Source organism: Tiliqua scincoides, chromosome 2 (genome assembly GCF_035046505.1).
Source record: "Tiliqua scincoides isolate rTilSci1 chromosome 2, rTilSci1.hap2, whole genome shotgun sequence".
Classification (NCBI taxonomy): Eukaryota; Metazoa; Chordata; class Lepidosauria; order Squamata; family Scincidae; genus Tiliqua; species Tiliqua scincoides.
Genome location: NC_089822.1, coordinates 246209157 through 246222652, shown reverse-complemented (window position 1 = coordinate 246222652; position 13496 = coordinate 246209157). Strand labels below are relative to the sequence as shown.

Below are 13496 nucleotides of genomic sequence, written 5' to 3'. Positions count from 1 at the left end.
ACTCAGAAGTAAGCCCCATGATAGCCAATGGGACTTGGCTTGGGACTCCCAGGTAACAGTGCACAGGACTGTAGCCTTGTTCCGAGCAAACTTGCACAGAGACGGGAAGCGCGAGTCTTCTCCAGGTCAAGGCGGTGCCGTTTCGCGCCACCCAGTCACCATGGCAACGCCCCGCCCAAAACGTCGGAAGCGAACGGAAATCACTGGCGCAACCGCACTACATACAAAAGCGTCGTGACGTCACGGCCGCCGCGACGGTGGAGGACAAACACCGATTCCTCCCGCCCCCTTTCTTCTCGTGACCTATCACGTTCTTTGTTACTTTTCTGCGTTTTATCTCGGTGAACTACTGGATGCCCAGGCGGCCATTGGCTAGGAAGGGGGGGAAGCGGCTCGCTGATTGGCTGCTGTGGCCGTGGGGGATTCTGCCCGCTGAGCCCGCAGCGTGTGTGGAGGCCCCGTGAGTGTCTGGAGCTGGGCTCTGGGTGGGCGCTGTTAGGAGGCTGTGCGTTGGCGTGACCTGGGCGAGGCTGGGCTGGGCTGTGAGTGGCAGGCCCTGAGCTGGGGGGGCGTCACCTGGCTCAGGTGGGGTCCTCAGTGGTGGCGTAGCTGGAGGGGGCGGAGCACTCAGCGTGGCCCCTCCCTTCGGAGCCATTCCCAGCGCACGGCTCCGTTTTGCCCCCCCCCGCCGGGAATGGCTCCGAAGGGAGGGGCCGCTCGCCGACTTCCCTGCCACGCTGAGCGCTCCGCTCCCCTCCAGCTACGCCACCGGTCCCCAGTTCAGGCTAGAGAGGCGCCTGAGGTGGGCATGACTGCAGGGAGCGGGCAGAGGGAGCCTCTCTTCCCTCTCACACACCCCCAGGACAGGGCAGCCACTGCAAGTGGTGCTGGAAGAGCCAGGACAGGCAGACGAGTAGACTCCTTTAATTAACCTGTGGAACTCCCTGCCACAGGATGTGGGGTGGCGCCTGGCCTGGGTGCCTTTGCTGCCTCTTGATGTTCTTTTCCCTCTCGCGCCACCCCAGAACCAGGGAACGTCCTCTAGAACTGAGCATTGGGAGAGTAAGGCAGACAAAAGGAAATATATCTTTGTTAGTCTGTGGAACTCCCTGCCACAGGATGTGGGGATGGCATCTGGGCTAGATGCCTTTAAAAGGGGACTGGACAGATTTCTGGAGGAAAAGTCCATCATGGGTTACAACCTCCTGGTTTTTGAAGTGGGATACCTCAGAATGCCAGGTGCAAGGGAGGGCACCAGGATGCAGGTCTCTTGTAGTCGTCTGTGCTCCCTGAGGCATCTGGTGGTTCACTGTGACATATGGAAGCTGCACTAGATGGGCCTTTGGCCTTATCTAGCTGGGCTTTTATGTTTAGGTAGAGCATCACCAGGCAGGGCAGGGAAAGTTTGCCTTGGAACATTGGAGGGCTGTTGTCAGGCATGATAGCTAAATTCTGAATGTCTTGACTCAGGCAGGTTTGTAGGTTACACCTGGAAGGATGGTAATCTCCCATCCATAGCCAGTTCAAATATGTATAAACTTCATTCATTCATGAATTTCTTTTCTAGTGCCAAGGCAAATGCCCAAAAGCTTCAAAATAAAATGTACATAGTATCACAACAGGTGGAAAGAAAGAAATAATCAAACAGATACTTAAAACATTACTTTTTAACGTTAAAGAGTGAAACATTAAAACACACACAGTGCAAAAAACCTAACAGATATTGTTGAGCCCTTGGCAAAACAAATTAGTCCAGGGAGGCTGTCAAGCCATAGCAGTATTTGAGTGTGTGTATATATCCACACAGCAATGGAATGTCAGATGAAACAGCTGTGTTTTGAGCCCTCATCGAAAAGCCATGAGGGAGGGAGTAGTACTCCATTCTCCTGGAAGGGAATTCCATAGTTGTGGCACCCCTGCAAAGAAGGTTTGCCCCTGAGCTGCCCTTCCTCACAGAGGTGGCACCTGTAGAAAAGCCCCCTCAGAAGACCTGTACATTCAGAATAAACTGTTGCCTAAACTAGGGAACGCTACTAATTACTATTTTAAAATTTTCCTTTTAAAAAGTGTTTTTTTAAGAGTACTGTTTCTTAAAAAGTAAGGGCCCAATCCTATCCAACTTTCCAGCACCAGTGTAGCCGCAATGCAGTCCCAAGGTAAGGAAACAAACGTTCCCTTACCTTGAGGAGGCCTCTGTGATTGCCTCCCCACCACAGGCTGCAGCACATGCCCCACTGGCACAGCAGCACTGGCACTTGAAAATTGGATAGGATTTGGCCTGAAGTTGGCCATTTTCCTCCCTGTGTTCTCTCACCTGCAAGAATTACAATTTTTTTCTTCCTGTGAAATTGCTTTGAGAACTATCATTCCCTTGTCTAGTAAATGGAGAGAATGAAAATCTGATATTGTGGTTGAATGTGTTTTTGAAAGCTTGACTTTTAGTTGGCCACATTTAGTATTGGTGGCTTTGTATGTAAGTGATGTACCATGATGGGTTGGTTCTCCCACCCCCTTTAGCTTTGCTATGTGAACTGCCTTGAATAAATTCAAAGGAGCAATCCAATGACCAGAAAGGTGTTATATAAATACCAGTTGTTGTTATTATTATTTATTTTTAGAGATATACTTATTAGCATGATTAAATCTGGTGATGGCAAGGGCTCTGAGCCTCCTTCCTATGAAAGAATAGTGTTCAAGAACGCTTCTGAATTCCACTATTTGAAGATCCATTTGTAAGTTCAAGACCCAATTTTTCTGATTCTTTTCTCACCCTCCAACTCTAAAACAGTTTGTGCAGCATATATTTTTTTTAAATGTTGAATGAGATTTACTAAAAAGATTAACTCCAAATCTAATTTTCAGAGAATTCCAGGAAGATGCCATTAGTCTCAATGCTGTCGAGTTCAAACAACTTATTATCTCGGCTCTGAAACGGCTTCATGGTGAGGTATGTTGTTGTTGACCATTTGAGTATCCTGAAATAGCCCTTGATTTTTATTTGGTACTCAGAGAGTGGTTGAGTGGGTTCATAAAGAGGCTCTTGATTAACCTGTTTCTGCCTGGCCCACAGGTGTACACATTTGTCCCTGTTGTGTCTATGCAAGTTGGGTAGAAATGGCTTAACTACATCCTTTGTATGAGAGAAAGATTGGTAGTTCAGTATTGCAGCTCTGTATGCTATTGGCCTATATGCTTTTCAAAGTGGGAGGAGATGAGAGAGAACATACAGCTTTCAAACGGCTATACTGCTCTTTTGCCTTAGCCAAGCTATCCTAGATGTGTTTTTCAGTTTTAAATGCTGGGACAGTTACAGTGATGACAAGAGAAAGCTAAAAGGGATAGGGGAGGGAGACTGTTCAGCAAGTCATTTTGCAAGGCTGATCTGATCTGATCCATTTCCTCTTTGGTTCCTGTCCACCATGTTCCATTTAATTCCATCTGCTCAAGCTTGCAGTGAAATGTGCTGAAAGAATTTCAGGCCCTTTTCCATTTAGTTTAAGCTAAGTGTCAGGTTGATGATAGAAGTGCTGATATCTCTTTCTGCTGGCTTGCAGACTTTAGAAAGGGGGAGGAACAAAGCAGAATTTGCTAGGAGGGTTCTCTTTAGCTGTGGTGGAGAACATCCTACTAACAATGGTATATTTCCTTTAAGGTTGGTGCTGCTTTACCTGTTGACGTGCTAACATATGAGGAAAAAACATTGTCTGCAATACTCAGAGTGCCTAACATGTAAGAAACTCAAATATGCATTCTTAGCAAGCACTGAAATAGATTTGCTTTTCTTATTAGGCAAGAGCAAGGTTTTCTAAAGATAATGCATTACTTTTAACTAGTAGAGAAAATCTAGGCTGTAAGGGTCTCATATAGTAGAGGTTTCAGTGTATGAATTTTCTTTTGGAGATTATTTTTGTGTTGCCCCTGCAAGGTCAGGGCTGAAAACCTATTTCATGTTCTTAGTGCCAGTTTCAAGAGTTTAGGCACCAGCCTAACAACAGCTTATCAAATTTCTAGGCATTAGTCTTTTGGCAACTGTGATTTTCCAACCCTGTGCAAGGCTGTCTCTAATACGATGTTTGAAAAATAAATTGTTCCTTGCTAGATTCATGCTGGCTTACAAGGAAATGTAACACTTTTCAACAATTCAAGTCGGTAGATCTAGTCTTTCAGTAATGAAAAATGGTGTCTTGCCATGAGTTAAATAGTTGTGTGTATTCATCCTTAGTTTGCTGTCTGATTGTAATACCACTGATTTTACTCCTGTTCTTCTAGTACAATTTTCAGTAATGTGCCCAATTCTGTCATTTGTACAGCGGTCTGGTCAAGCTGTGGAGTGCACTGACGCTGCTCAGTTCCTACCAGAACAGAAGCTGTGCTTTTAGGGTGATACAGGTAAGATTGAAGAATCTGTCCACTCAGCCTGGCTACATCATTGAACCATCTAAAGATGTGATGAGGCCTGGTCCCTGTTAAGAGTTCATTCAGAATGTATTTGTGGTGTGTGCCTTATTTACATACTTACAAGATTTCTATTCTATCCTGCTTTTCTCAGAGAATCACAGCAGCTTCCAATAAATAATGCAAATAAGGAATTCCGTAATGGTTCACAGTTCAGTGATATTATGAAAAAGCAATCCATTTTGAAAGTAAAACTATTGAAATTCAATATGTCAGCTTTGTAATTAAAGTCAAGAAACTGACCGGCTTGCCAAAATTTTCCTTGGCTGCTTTATGGGGCTTACCAGTGGGTGTGGCAGGTTAGTTTTATAAAAAAAGAACCTTTCCGTAGTGCCTAGAGAAGCCATGGTTTTGGCAGAGCTTCAAACACTGATGCTGTTCTGGGTAGCTGGCTCCTACTAGTTACCATCTTTTGTTCATCTAAAGTGATTCACGAAATGGGCCCACTAATCACTTGTCAGAAATCCCAAGCTGCAGTTGGAGACTAAGCAAGAGGTTAAAATCAAGGCTGCTTTATATCCTATACATCATTTAATTTTCCACACATGGAGTACAATTCAGATTAAACAGCACTAACAGGAGCTCCAAATGGCTCATAAATTTCATCCAGAAATTTCATTCAATTTCAGTTATTTGGGACTATGTATAGGATATAAAGCAGCCTTGATTTTAACCTCTTGTCCAGTTCTGTACATGTTCTTTTGCTGTTCAGTCTTGTGGTCGTATTGTTTCCTTGTGTTTGGTCCTCCTTTGAATACAGATTGTTAGTGGTCACCAGCCTTGAACATCACTGGAAGCCTGCTGGGTAGATACTCTTCCTCCCTCATTGAAATACCTCATTCAGATCAGCTGCTTAACCTTTAGCTCCTAAACTTACATGATTAAATTTGGCCTCCATGTAAATGAGTGCACTTCTGCTTGACTTAGTTCAAACTTTGCTTTTTGCAGGGGAAGTTAGCATGGTTACTGATAACTTCTTGCCTTTTTTCAGACCTCTCCATTTCTTCTTGCACTCGCTGGGAACAGCAGAGAGCTGGTGCTGGACTGAACACCCAGAATAATACACAGATTGTGCAATCCAAAATGATAACAGCATTGCCAAAATGCAGAATTTTTTGTGCAAGATTCCAGCAAAAGTTCCTGTCAAAAGTTACCATTCCATGCCTCATGCAACCCTTTGTCCAGCATTTGTACATACAAGTTGGAGACAAAGCTGAACTAACTAAGACATTTACACAGAAGGATGTTGTTACCTTTTCAGACTTAACGGGGGATACGAACCCATTACATCTGGATGAAGGCTATGCAAAGAGGACAAAGTTTGGGAGAACTATTGTACATGGTGTTCTGATCAATGGACTTATCTCTGCAGTTCTGGGAACTAAAATGCCTGGCCATGGCTGTGTGTTTCTTTCTCAGGAGATTAGATTTCCGGCCCCTTTATATGTTGGAGAGAAGGTCATAGCTGCAGCAGAAGTGAAGAAGCTGAAGAGATGTCTTGCTTTTATTTCAGTGTCCTGTACAGTTGTGGAAAGTGGCAAGACTGTTATGGAGGGTACAGTTAAACTCATGGTGCCAGAAGATCAGAACTCCCGGTCCTGATCATATGGTGCACTATCTTTTCAAACAGATGTCATGTATTGTGTGTATGGGCATAAATTTAATCAGTTTAACGACAAAAATTTCCCACTGTACATTAGTGTGATTTGAGACTTAAATGCACAAGGCATCTTGTGCTTGAGCGTGGTCTTACTCCATGTCATAAAATTTCTGAAGTCCCAAATCAACTGGCATTTGAATTCATTGAAAACTCTGGGCTGTTACACTTCAACCTTATGTTTTGGCATGGCCCTTTGATTAAAATTACTTTGAAAACACAGCACCATTTATTGAGCCAGTAGTTGCAAGAGAAAATGCAAGTCTCACATGACTACTGTTCATGTCGAAGTGAAAAGTGGGAGGTTAAGGCTGCAATCGTAACCACACTTTCCTGAGAGTAAGCCCCATTGAACAAAATGGGACTTACTTCTCAGTAGATTTGGTTAGGATTGCGCCCTGAATTGTTTAAACTAAGCTTATATGCTGACCAATGTCCTTGCATAATGAATGTGTAAGAGCAGCCATGCTGGGTTGGACCAATGGTTGCACTTGTTCTGCATTCTGTCAGCAGACAGCTGCCAATCAGGATGTCTTGGGGAATTATATAAACAGGGTAGGCTGATGAGATCCATCCCCTGGTGTTAATCACCACCACTATTGGGCAATTAAAAATGTGCTTTTGTAGCTGTAACAATTTTAAGATACAGGTGGAACTTGTTTATTCACAGAATTTTCATCTTTGGATCTGGTTCAATGCTGGTCCCCAGTCACAGCTCTGGTCGCCTCCAGAGGGCTCAGGTGGGGCCAAGTCTGGCTCCACAGAGGTCTAGGGGACCTTCGTTGAGCCAGATCCGCGGATGAAAATTCTGTGGATAAACAGGTTCCACCTGCATCTTAAAATTGTTGGGCCCTCCCCCAATACTAACAGAGATTGGTTGGTGAGAGAGTAAATATTGTGTTGTATTGACTCTAAACCTTAAAGAAAGGTGTGTGTGTGTGTGTGTGTGTGTGTAAAAACCTTGTTTACTGCCTTTAAACTACCTGGTAAAATTGGCATGGGAGAAAAGCATTTAGCCTAAGTCAAGGACTATATCTCCCAAACTGCCACCATCAACTTAGGAACCACTTGGGTGCTTCAAAATGAACACTACCAGTGGGATGCCTTCAGTGGGGTGAGCTGCTTTAAGGTCTGGGACTGTCTCCTCAGACTGAGCTTCTGCTTTTCCCATTCTAGTCTGGCCTTTAAGCCCAGTGCAAGACAGCATGTGACCAAGCCACATAGGTGGGTCCACACAAGGTGAGTGGGTGCACTGCCAGCAGAGAAAAGGTCCTTGCACTCCTAAAAGGTGTGTAATTAAAATTTGTAAACCTGACAGTCTGGTATAAGTGGTTTCAATGCACTAGGCTACAGTAGCATCACCAGAAAAAAAAATATTGGCACAGTAAGAGTAAAGTGTAAAGGGGATGAATATGTAAAAAGTGTCTCCTTCAGGGAACCACTGTGATCTAGAAATGATTAGGAAAGTAGGGGAGAGCTACTTTTCAGGAGGAAGCACTTGTCCTTCACCCCTTCTGGTGTTGCCTATGCTTGGCTATGATCATTGTACTGGAAATAATTACATTATCCTCCCAAAAGCACTGTTGGCACCTCTTTGTGCTGAAGTTGATGGTCAAAATCTGAGTGATCTAAAGTGACTGAAAACTCTGCATTCCTAGTTAATCTGATCAATATATAACCTTGGGTTTAAAAGGTCTGAGGAAATAGGACTGCGTTCTCTTCCAGGAGAAATATTTTTCGCACCATAGGGTGACTAGAGAATAAACTGTTCTGTCTACCAAGTTCCGGGCTGGCCCAAGAAGTGATCCTGTTGCCTGAGACAGCATGCCAAATGCTGCCCCCTTCCCTAATCATATGCCAGCCTCTGCTGCTCCCACTCCCCAAAGTTCTAGCTCAGCACTCCACTCCCCTCCACAGTTCCTCTCTGTTCTGCTCTTGCAGGGAGTGAAAAAAGGAGGAAGGGCAATGGAGGCAGATAGGCAGAGGTGGGTGCTGTCCACCAATCTGCTGCCTGAGGCAGCTGCTTCAGTAGGCCTCATGGATGGGCTAACCCTGGCCTGGTTTCATCTAATCTGCAAATGTAGGATTATGATGTTTATGCTGTACTGGAATGCATTAATGGATCAATGTTTTGTTTCATTGAATTGGGGATCCTCTGACTTCCAGGAGCATCTTTAAGATGTGTGCTGCAGCTATGTGCAAGTATATTTTATGTTGTTGTGGCACAGAACTCCTTACATCCTGTTTAGTTCTGAATAGCCTCTTTGACTTCTGTGTGTGAGAGTGAATGAAAGAGACAGAAAGCAAAGATTGTGTCTGCACTGAGTATAGACTGTTTCCCATTCTCCAGCGCACAAGAATGTGAAGCTTTGTAAAACAGCTGTCAGTTAATTCTCTTCTTTGACCCCCCCCCCCTTGATATCAAGTATTTTATCTAGTGTCTACATTTTTGTCTTAAAGCACCCTCTCTGAATGGCCAAAGATGTGAGGTGGGGGAGGGGGAAGAAGTTGTTTTCTTCTCCATTTCCCACACGTTTGAAGTTGAACTTTTGCATCTTCCCCAGTTGTGAAATATGCAAACTGTCCCCTTATTGACTGGTTCCATATATCACCAGACACAGAGGTGCAAAAGTGCCAGTACAGGCGCTATGGAGAAGGTCAAATGGTAGATTGTTGTACATGGATTATGTAGAGTGGCAGGTTGTTGAGCAGGTCTTACCCGCACCCCATCACCCAAGTCTGATGTTTTCTTGTGAGTTTTCTGGAAACAACTAAACTTACTAAGAGTTTTAGTACTCCTTGAAGTACAGGTCATGCCTCGTTATTCACTGGGGTTCTGTTCTGGAACCCTAAGTGGATAAAATCAGTGGATACCAAATCAGTGGATACCAAATCAGTGGAAAAATAGCTTTAAAGACCCAGGTTTCTTGCGCCTCCATTTTCACCCCAGAATTCATTGGTATGGATGCTATATTGCATTCAGCCACTAGATGGGGTGAATAATGGAATCTAATAGAATGAAACAGGAAAAGGAAGGTAGGAGATGGGATTTTGGTGCTTTTTGCCTTGTTACAAGGCATATTAAAGGTAGACCCCCCCTCCCGATATCAGTGGTGAGTAAAATCAGTGGATAACAAGGCATGACCTGTACAGCCAGGCAACACTGTTGTGATAGAACAAATGAACAATAATTGAGACAGGCTTAGTTTTTTGGACACTGGTTTCTCTGCGTCTTTCTATAATGATTGACGCAGCCCTTGATACAAGCTATTGACTGAGCCAGTGTGGTTGATACTGTTACAGGTGAGGATGTATCCAAATAAAATACTTTTGCCGCATTTACTGGAATTGAGAGGCTGGTACAGGAGAGTTCATAAACGTTATGTTGACAAGGGCATTTCCTTTTCATCTTTCTCAATAGGGATCAAACATTGACGGTAAATAGTTGCTGTTTGTTTAACCACTGCAATGTGCTGGGTGTTGTAGAGATGAACCCAGGTCGCAAACCTATGCATGCTTCCTTGAGAGTGAGCTCCACTGAACTCAATTTGACTTTTTTCCTATGGGTAAACATGCATCAGATTGTACTGTTAGTAAACTGTATGGCTATATGTCAGTTAACTATATGTAACCATTATCTTTCCAGATTATAGATTGGTGATTTTCAAACTGTATCCTGGAGAATGCTGCAGAAGCTGGTTGGGGTTCCTTAATGAGAAGATCAGTAATGATTAGAGGTGTTTGGAAATTGTGTTATTTATTTTACACAGAAATAAGCCAATTGTGTTCAGAAAAACATACTCACCAGAAATAAACACCTCTAGTAATGATGAACAAGTTTCCCTAAAAAACTTCTTGCAGTGGTTCCCAAACTGTGGGTCCATGCCCGCCAGTGGCTGGTTCATCAAAAATTGATGACCCAATTTTTGTTGGGTCGCAAAACTGATAGGGCAGATTAGATTATGTGCACCAAGGGTTAAACAATTTGCTACTTAGGGGAAGCACTGCTGCCCAAACACCATTATAGCCACTGAGTGGCTGGTAAAGTGTAAGTTTTTTAGGTGAGTCCTGATGCTAAAAAGTTTGGGAACCATTGGCTTAGTGGACAGTAAAGTTGCAGCGTAGCTAGAGCAAAATGCTCTAGCAGGCCAGAATGGCACCAAGTGAGGGGGGGTCACACCGCTTGCATGCTGAGGTGAGGCGCAGTGCAAAACCTAGGCCCAAACCCTAACCAACTTTCCAGCTCTGGCATAACTGTGTCAATGGGACTTGTGGTGCATCGTGCAGTTGGGTGGCACTCACGGAGGCCTCTTCAAAGTAAGGGAATGTTTGTTCCCTTACCTCAGAGCTGCAGGCCCCTTATGTCAGTGCTGGAAAGTGGGTTAGGATTGCACCCTTAGTGTTTTGCACCTTCTCTAGCTATGCTACTGGGCTGATAATAGCATTTCAAACAAAGATTGCCGTGTAGGAAGTTGTCCCATTAGCATTTTAGATTGCTGAACCTGAACAGGAGCTTCTGGAGAGTTGGAAGTGTCCCAAAATAAGGAAAAATAGGCAAAATGGGGGAATAGGGCATTCATCTCGGCTCTTCCACTGAAGCAAGCCCCTCGGGATGCTACCCCTTGTCTCTAGGCTTGTAGTCTAAAAATGTTGACAGTAAGAGAGGCAACCGACAGAGAGAGACTAAGGGCCCAATACTATCCAACTTTCCAGTGCCATTGCAGCCACAATGCACCTCTGAGAACAAATATTCCCTTGCCTGGAGGAGGCCTTGGTGACTGCCTCCCACCACCACAGGATGCAATGCACACCCTGTTAGCATGGCTGCATGTGCTTGAAAATTGGATAGGACTGGGCCCTAAAAGCTAAATCTTATGAATGTAGGGCGCAATCCAAACATGCCCTTGGGCCAACGCAAGACCCTTACGCCGGCCCAGGAGGGTTGCAAACGTGCCATAAGGCACATTTGCGACTCCTTGAGAGGAAACCGGGCCTGTACTCAACGAAGTGCCAGCCTGTGGAGGCTGATGGAAGCCTCCACACCAGCTTTCTCTCTCAGACGTGTTGGCCCACCTGGGCCTAAGCAAAAAGAAAAGGTAGGCGGGGGGAGGTGGGAGGGAGGCATTCCTGGGTGGTGGCCCCAGGAGCGGAGCGGAGAGTGGGGGCTGGGATCCAGCAGTTATGCCAGATCACAACCCCCATTCCCGGGAAGAGGTGGCACAAGTTCAAGGAGACCCATAGGCGCCAGCGGCCCTTACCTAGAGGCCCTTACCTTCTCCTTGCCTCTAGCTGAGCTGCTTGTGGCCACAATCCTGCGCTGGATACAGCGCAAGCCTCTTGGCTTGTCTGTTCCAACTCAGGATAGGATTGTGCCCTATACTTCCTATGAAGAAGTTCCATTATAGTCAATGGGGCTTACTCCTGGGTAAGTGTGAATAGGATTGCAGCCTGAATACATGCAAAATCAGTTCAAGGTGATTAGGCTTTGTTTTGATTGGGAATGAAGACTAAGGGGTTAAACCAAAGGTGGGGATTGAGATGGAATTTGAAGGAGAGTTTATGGAGCCACAGTTCACAGTCAGTCATGTTAAGGTTTTGATTAGAGTGAGAATATAAATGGCATTTTACTGGTGGGATCATATTTTCTAGGATTTTTAGTGATATCTTAAATTTGGTGGTTGATAACATGAGGATTATAAACACATTCTTACACTTTCACTTTCCCTTCCACTGTCCAGTTTTTTATTTGTAAGCTGAAGAAGCTGAAAAGAAACAAAACTAACAATTGCTAAGAGCTGGCTGCTTACCTTCCACTGGGAGTGTTGCTCAGGATATTAGTCACTCCAGGGGCAGAAACTCTGTAGTAGTTGGCTAGCAGTAATGACAGGGGGTGGGTGGGTGGTTGGTCTAGCTTTGCCAGAACATTGTGTATTAATATTTTTTATTTTAAAATTCCTCATTGTAAATGAGACATCTGAAGTGGAACCAGATGACATATCTCTTATTTTATAGAACATGAAGCATCCCTTGAAACTACTCCAATGTTTAGAGTTCATTCAAGTCACATTACGAAAGAGATGGTCAATACAAAAGAATCAAAATATTTCATCGTGCCATATTTTAAAGATAAGTAGGTTTGAATTGTGATTTCTTTGTTCACCTGCAACTTGAAATCTTTAAAAATTGTACTGTTTTTCTTGTTCACGCTGAATCCTATGCTCAGTGAGAATTATTTGTCCAGAAACATGTGCTGGATCTGGCTGCTGGAACTTGCCACACAATAGACGGATTGCGCTCCAGCTCAAGAGTAAATCAGGCCACATTTGCAAGAGAATGTTCATCTGTGGGATTCTGTTCTCCCATCCCTTCATGTGTTTGAATCAGGTTTAGTTTGGGAAAAGATGGCTATCCACCAGAAGTGTGTGTGTGATGAATACAAGTTTTGTTTACTTGTGTGTGAATCCTCCAGATAATCCTTTTGGAATTGTGTAGTGCAGGCTGGGGGGGGGGGGGGAGGGATGGAGGAATGTAGAATGGAAACATGATTTTGGATAAAAATGCAACATTACAGCACTAAATCCACCCACACATTTTAACTGAATCACCCCCACAAGGGCAGAACCAATCTAAAGCACAGATAAGAAATTTCCAATTTGGGGAAAACATTACATGAAACTGCCCAGAAGAAAGATTCAACTATATTATTCTGAAGGCTAATTTATTGGTTAACGTGGAGTAGGTCATGATCTTGTGTTTATGGCAGTGTAAGTATGTTACTTTCACACACACATGCTACACTTTAATGCCTTTTTACTAACCTGTTATCAAAAATCCTTTCAACACATAGTTGCAAACACCTACTCAGAACCACTTTATATGGATTAATTACCTCTTAACTGACTTAAACCCCTCTGTTGTGTAGATTTAGCCTATAACATTATGTTGTAAAAGAACATGTCCTTAAAGGAACAGCAGCTTGGGGTTGCTAATGGACCTGGCTCTGGGCAGCTGATGGCTGTGGCCAGGAGTATCTCACCCAGGTTCCTGCTGCACCAGCTGCACCCAATCCTGTCTCAGTCAGATCTGGGAATGGTCACCCGTGCGTGACATCTAGATTGGAATACTGTAATGTGCTATGCATAGGGCTGCCCTTGAAGGCTGTTCAAAAACTTCAGTTAGTACAAAAGGTGGCTGCCTGCAAGTTGATGGGTGCTAGAGGTTCTGCCTGTACATTTCTGGGCACAATTCAAAGTGCTAGGTTTGTCTTATAAAGCCCTTAACAGGCTAGGACCCAGACACATGAAGGAACGTCTCTTCCCATATGATTCTGCCCATTCATGCCCAACCCTGAGCTGCCCGGCACCCAGGCCTGCAGTGGTGCCAA

The 13496-nt window shown here is 44.3% G+C and overlaps 2 protein-coding genes across 4 annotated transcripts; both read left to right on the top strand.

The window, feature by feature from the left end:
• The first annotated feature begins 309 nt into the window (after positions 1-309).
• On the top strand, positions 310-5535 carry RPP14 (ribonuclease P/MRP subunit p14). Of its 3 annotated transcripts, none has more exons than XM_066618194.1 (6): positions 310-460; positions 2619-2732; positions 2863-2947; positions 3653-3729; positions 4311-4389; positions 5447-5535. In XM_066618194.1, exons 1-6 carry the CDS (start codon positions 354-356, stop codon positions 5501-5503), a joined length of 519 nt encoding a protein of 172 aa, XP_066474291.1. In that variant the 5' UTR covers positions 310-353; the 3' UTR covers positions 5504-5535. The 3 variants fall into 3 exon arrangements, with proteins under 3 accessions (XP_066474291.1, XP_066474292.1, XP_066474294.1); XM_066618197.1 differs by lacking the exon at positions 310-460 and adding an exon at positions 714-802; XM_066618195.1 differs by lacking the exon at positions 2619-2732.
• A 3-nt stretch (positions 5536-5538) lies between these two features.
• HTD2 (hydroxyacyl-thioester dehydratase type 2) lies at positions 5539-9922 on the top strand. Its single transcript, XM_066618198.1, has one exon. The coding sequence runs from the start codon at positions 5539-5541 to the stop codon at positions 6055-6057; it is 519 nt and encodes a 172-aa protein (XP_066474295.1). The 3' UTR covers positions 6058-9922.
• The last annotated feature ends 3574 nt before the right edge of the window (positions 9923-13496 follow it).

What these genes read in the sequence shown, in the direction of transcription:
- RPP14 (XM_066618194.1), top strand. Translation starts at nt 354, where the DNA reads ATGCCCAGGCGGCCATTGGCTAGGAAGGGGGGGAAGCGGCTCGCTGAT. An exon ending in CACTATTTGAAGATCCATTT is followed by an intron (nt 2,733 to 2,862) that starts GTAAGTTCAAGA and finishes TCTAATTTTCAG; the next exon opens with AGAATTCCAGGAAGATGCCA. An exon ending in ATACTCAGAGTGCCTAACAT is followed by an intron (nt 3,730 to 4,310) that starts GTAAGAAACTCA and finishes TCATTTGTACAG; the next exon opens with CGGTCTGGTCAAGCTGTGGA.
- HTD2 (XM_066618198.1), top strand. Translation starts at nt 5,539, where the DNA reads ATGATAACAGCATTGCCAAAATGCAGAATTTTTTGTGCAAGATTCCAG.